The sequence below is a fragment of the Anopheles aquasalis genome, chromosome 2, assembly GCF_943734665.1.
Source record: "Anopheles aquasalis chromosome 2, idAnoAquaMG_Q_19, whole genome shotgun sequence".
In the NCBI taxonomy this organism is placed as follows: domain Eukaryota; kingdom Metazoa; phylum Arthropoda; class Insecta; order Diptera; family Culicidae; genus Anopheles; species Anopheles aquasalis.
This window is the reverse complement of record NC_064877.1, coordinates 85,050,647-85,055,646: the sequence shown is the minus strand read 5'-3', so window position 1 is coordinate 85,055,646 and position 5,000 is coordinate 85,050,647. Positions and strand designations below refer to the sequence as shown.

The 5,000-nt window shown below is 49.3% G+C and overlaps 3 protein-coding genes across 4 annotated transcripts in view; 2 read left to right on the top strand and 1 right to left on the bottom strand.

Moving 5' to 3' along the window:
* The first annotated feature begins 25 nt into the window (after positions 1-25).
* LOC126573153 (replication protein A 32 kDa subunit) lies at positions 26-1,091 on the top strand. The gene is made up of 4 exons (XM_050233070.1): positions 26-93; positions 159-374; positions 444-870; positions 946-1,091. The coding sequence occupies exons 1-4, from the start codon at positions 81-83 to the stop codon at positions 1,025-1,027; spliced, it is 738 nt and encodes a 245-aa protein (XP_050089027.1). The 5' UTR covers positions 26-80; the 3' UTR covers positions 1,028-1,091.
* Positions 1,092-1,175: 84 nt separating this feature from the next.
* On the top strand, positions 1,176-3,787 carry LOC126571583 (carnitine O-palmitoyltransferase 2, mitochondrial). Its single transcript, XM_050230232.1, has 2 exons — positions 1,176-2,317; positions 2,382-3,787. The coding sequence occupies exons 1-2, from the start codon at positions 1,534-1,536 to the stop codon at positions 3,596-3,598; spliced, it is 2,001 nt and encodes a 666-aa protein (XP_050086189.1). The 5' UTR covers positions 1,176-1,533; the 3' UTR covers positions 3,599-3,787.
* Positions 3,788-3,844: 57 nt separating this feature from the next.
* LOC126571582 (brefeldin A-inhibited guanine nucleotide-exchange protein 1) overlaps positions 3,845-5,000 on the bottom strand; it is an 8,729-nt gene continuing 7,573 nt past the window's right edge. For both annotated transcript variants that reach the window (XM_050230230.1, XM_050230231.1), the window contains exon 3: positions 3,845-5,000. This exon is cut by the window's right edge and continues 705 nt beyond it. The gene's annotated coding sequence lies outside the window, so the exon portion shown is untranslated.

Sequence of the window (5,000 nt, the reverse complement as noted above, 5' to 3'; positions counted from 1 at the left end):
GAGGGGTCTCTGGATGGTAAAAGCCGTCAACGCCACCTCAAAACGCGCCAAAATCGTGAAATTTCTTGAGAACCGGAATCATGAACGATAGTTGTGAGTGGAAATTGTGTAATTTAATGGCAAAATCATGTAATTTCTCGCCCTCTTTTCGATCTCAGTTGGTGGAGGCTTCAACACGACGACGGCCGGTGGTGCCGAGGCGGAAAGCAAAGCGGAGGGCGTTCTGCCGATGGTGGTGAGCCAGATAAAGGAATCTCCGGACGCCGGTATCTCGATGTTCGGCAACAATTACACGATGATCACGCTGGTCGCCATCATTCGGAGCGTCGAATACTCGTCCACCAATGTTACCTACCAGCTAGAAGACCACACCGGTACCTACTGCCTCTAAATTTGTCTCCTCGTGTAGCCCTAACTCTCTCTCTCTGTTTTGCGGGCAACAGGAAGGATCAACGCACACTTTTGGTTGGACGAAGGCAACGCCAACAGCACACCGAGCATCGTACCCCGATCGTACGCTCGAGTCGTGGGATCCGTGCGCAACCAGGAAGGCACGAAGGTGATCATGATTTTCAAAATCGATCAAGTCAACTCCCCGAACGAGTACACGACACATCTGCTGGAGGTGCTGCACGCTCGGTACAAGTCGGAGGAGCAAAGCAAACGCAAGACGGACTCGCGCTTCGATACGAACGCCAACGCCACCTCGAACGGTGGGTTCATGGAGTCGGATCCGGACGGTGCATCGCTTGGATTGACCGGGAAACGATTGACTGTTTACAAGGCGATCAAGAGTCACGTTTCGGACATCGGTATCAGCCGGAAGGAGCTGCAGAGCAAGTTCAGTCACGTTAACAGCTCGGAGATGGCGTAAGTCTTGAGATCACGGTTTTGTTTACAGATTTCCCAATTAAATCCGATCCACATTCCCTCTCCCTTTCGCAGTACCATGCTGGACTACATGATAGCCGAGGGAATCATTTACTCCACCGTCGATAGTGATCATTTCATGTGTATCGAGAACTAAAATGTATCCTAATCCTTGTCTACATAATTCCACTCTATTAATAAAAACTCAAATATTAAATTCAGTTAATTCCGTTCCGTTCCCACCCTTCGGATCGTCCGTTTTGACAGGTTGGGTGTTTGTTGTTATCAGCTGCTGCGAAGAAGATCAACACCCTACAAAGAGGGTTCGACGATCGTTGCCCTAGTTTGTGCTTCGTTTCGATAAATCGTTGCTGTGCCTCGAACGACCTCCGCCTGTGATGTTCTCGCTACATAAATCCCCACAGTATCACTGAGACTGATAAGATTAATTCATAAAACAACGGTACCGCACCACGGTTTTCGCTTGTGCTCTCTCGCCTTGCTTGCTCATCGAAAGCGGAGTTGAACTTTGAGCCCCCAAACCGAACGGACCGCAGAGTGACAAACGCAGCTCTCGGGTGTGTTTGTTAAAGTGTTTTCCTCCAAAAACCGATTGTGCCTTTTGTGTGTTCACCTGCAAACGTTCCCAAAAAAGTTAGAAATATGCTGAGACTACCGCAAACGCAATGGTTAACTGTGGCCCGTGTCGGCGCTGCAAGATACCAATCATCCTCGGCCCGTCCAACCACCGGTGACGATTATCAGTATCTGCAGCGGTCCAAAATTCCGATGCTGCACTTCCAACCTTCGCTTCCCCGGTTACCGATTCCGTTGCTGCCGAAGACCTGTGAGCGCTATCTGGCCGCTCAGGAACCGCTCCTTTCCGGGGATGCATTCCAGCAGACGAAGAAGGTGGTGGACCAGTTCCGGGAAGACGACGGTCCGAAGCTGCAAACCCTGCTGAAGGAATTTGATGCACAGAACAAGCACACCAGCTACATTTCGGAGCCGTGGTTCGATATGTATCTGCGGGACCGTGCTCCGCTCCCGTTGAACTACAATCCCCTGTTAATGATGAATCCTGACCCACGACCCGAGTACAACGACCAGTTACTGCGTACGACCAACCTGATTATCAGCTCCCTACGGTTTATGCGCTCATTGCGAGCCCGCTGCCTGGAGCCTGAAGTGTACCACATGAATCCGGCCAAAAGCGATACGGCCAAGTTCCGCACCATTACCTCGCTGATGCCCTCGTTCGTGTCCACGTACGCAGCATACGCTTTCAAGGCGTTCCCCCTCGATATGAGCCAGTACCACGGACTGTTTGGAGCGACACGTATTCCCGAGCTGGAGAAGGATCGAATTTACCGCAACGAGAGCTCTCGCCATCTACTCGTCCTGCGAAACGGGAACATGTACGCCGTGGATGTCCTAGACGAGTCTGGTAAGGGTGCACAGGGCATTAAATTAGTTAGCAAAAGATACACGATTGTGCGCTTAATTTTTAGGTAACATTGAACAGCCCGCGACGTTGATGGGTCGTTTCGAGCGAATTCTCAACGACGGACGAGCGCCAGCGGCCAATCCGCTCGGTCTGCTGACGACGGAAAACCGAGACAGCTGGGCCAAAGCAAGAACCCACCTGACGCAGCTCGGAAGCAACGCTAAATCGCTCGAGCTCGTTGATTCCGCTCTCTTTTGTCTGTGTCTGGATGAGTCGACAATCGACCCGAACAAGCCGATACCGGCCATCAGGAACTTCCTGTTCGGAGATGGCACCAACCGATGGTTCGACAAATCGTTCTCGCTCATCGTGGGTCGGGATGGTACCGCCGGAATTAACTTTGAGCACTCTTGGGGTGATGGTGTCGCGGTGTTGCGCTATTTCCAGGAGGTTTTCAAAGAAACCACCACGGCACCGTTCGCTAACCCTGGCCTAAAGGGAACGCCGACGGAAACACGTGGCGTTACACCGATCGAGTTCACCGTTGATGAGGCAATCTCGACGGCACTGAGTACGGCAGAAAACAATCACAATACGGTGATCGATTCGCTCGATATGAATTTCATGAAGTTCGAAGGCATGAACAAAAACTTCTGCAAACAGCAGCGCATCAGTCCGGATTCGATCATGCAGCTCGGGTTTCAGCTGGCGTTCTACAAGCAGCACGGCCAGTTCGTGGGCACCTACGAGTCCTGCAGTACGGCGGCTTTCCGTCATGGACGCACGGAAACGATGCGCCCGTGTACGATGGCAACGAAAGAGTTTTGCTTGGAGAGCCAACGACGAACGGGCGACCGGAAGAGTGATAGTGAACTGCGGGACATGCTAAACCGGTGCTCCACCGTGCACGGGCAGCTTACGAAGGATGCCGCCATGGGTCAAGGGTTCGATCGGCATCTGTTCGGTTTGCGCCACACCGCGCAGAAGAACGGTCTTCCGATTCCGGCACTGTATGCAGACCCAGCATACGCAGCGATCAACCATAATATCTTATCGACTAGCACCCTGTCCTCACCGGCCCTGCTAGCAGGAGGATTCGGTCCGGTGGTGCGCGATGGTTACGGTATTGGGTACAACATCCAGGACGGCTACCTTGGCGCGGTCGTCTCGAATTACCGGCCACACCGGAATGGCCCCGAGTTTGTCGATTGCCTGCGAGAGGCGTACGAAGACATTTCCAAAGTACTGAGAGCCACCGGACCGCCACCAAAGGGCAAGTGAATATATTGAGGTGGTGACTGTTATAAATTCCATTCTGATTGTTCGTTTCGTTTTCACCTGCTGGATTGGTTATTAAGTTTTCAACAATCGATTTGTAGCAACTATTTTTATTTGTGGTAGGGATTTTCGAACGCTTCTTTTCATCAAAAATGCTGATCAGGGCTGTTTGTAATAAAGATTTGTAATCAATTGTTTGTGATATTGGATAGCTATTGCACGAGAAAGAAAAACCCAAACACAGCCAGCTTCCTAAGAGCCATCGGCACTGATTCCACTAGGACTTATGTATTTAAGATCGTATGCGAATTACCGTTTTTAATATATTTTTATATATTAATGTGGGTGTCGGTGTGTGTGGGTGTATATATACTGTATATTCTCTGCCAATAATTATGTTAGATAACAAATCAATCATTAATTTATCACCCCCCTTCGACCCACTAATTCAACATTCCCGGCGATGGTTTTATAATCGTTTACCTTTTGTGTCATTTTGCACCCAGAATAAGCAACCAATACAACCCGCGCGCAAACACTGCTTCCGGATTACCGCGGCTACGGAAAGCCTCCCCCTATACACTAGTCATCAAACTGTATCAGCATGTTGGAACTGCCACGTCGGCAGACTCCTCCTCTATCTCGTGTCGGTATCTGTTGCAGAATATGTTTTTGATTTGTAATCGAGTGGGAGCTTACATTATGTTAATATTGCCAAATTCGCATCAGCCTTCGTCAGATTGATGCGTCCTGATTTTCCCCGATATCTAATCACTTAAACGATGCTGATTCTGGCTACATTATGCTCCTGCGTTTTTTTTCCTTCTTTTTTTATCAAACTACGTCGATAACTATGGGACTAGGGCGAGGGCCCCGTCACGTCACGTATCCTTGTTTATCACACTCAGACACCACGCACAAAACACAGACATCTCGTCCCGGTGATCGTACTCGATCATGCAAACCGCACGAGCATGTAGGACTGCGTATAAGCGTCTACTTTGCAAAAGATACCAAACGATTCACAAAGCAGCACGTGTTGAACAGTAACTGTACAAAGTTAATTTACTTCCTATTTACATTAGGCTTCTACCTCCCCTTCTTGTTCTTCTTCTTAGGCATCTCCGATGCTCTCGCGATTTGAAAGGACCATCCGATGTCAGAAAAGGATAAAAAGACTCTTTTTAGATCGTAAAACTTACTATAAGGGAGATGGTTATGGATAAGTAGAGCACAAACGAAACCATTTTATGGTATACAACAGTGATAGGAATGAAAATAGAAGCAGAAAATCAACGCTATTTTGATCAATGGTCAGCGCACTAGCCTGGCTCTACGCGTACAAGGTGAGGAGTGAACTAGAGCTAGCTCATGAGAGCCGCATCGTCGTGTTTTAAAACGGTGC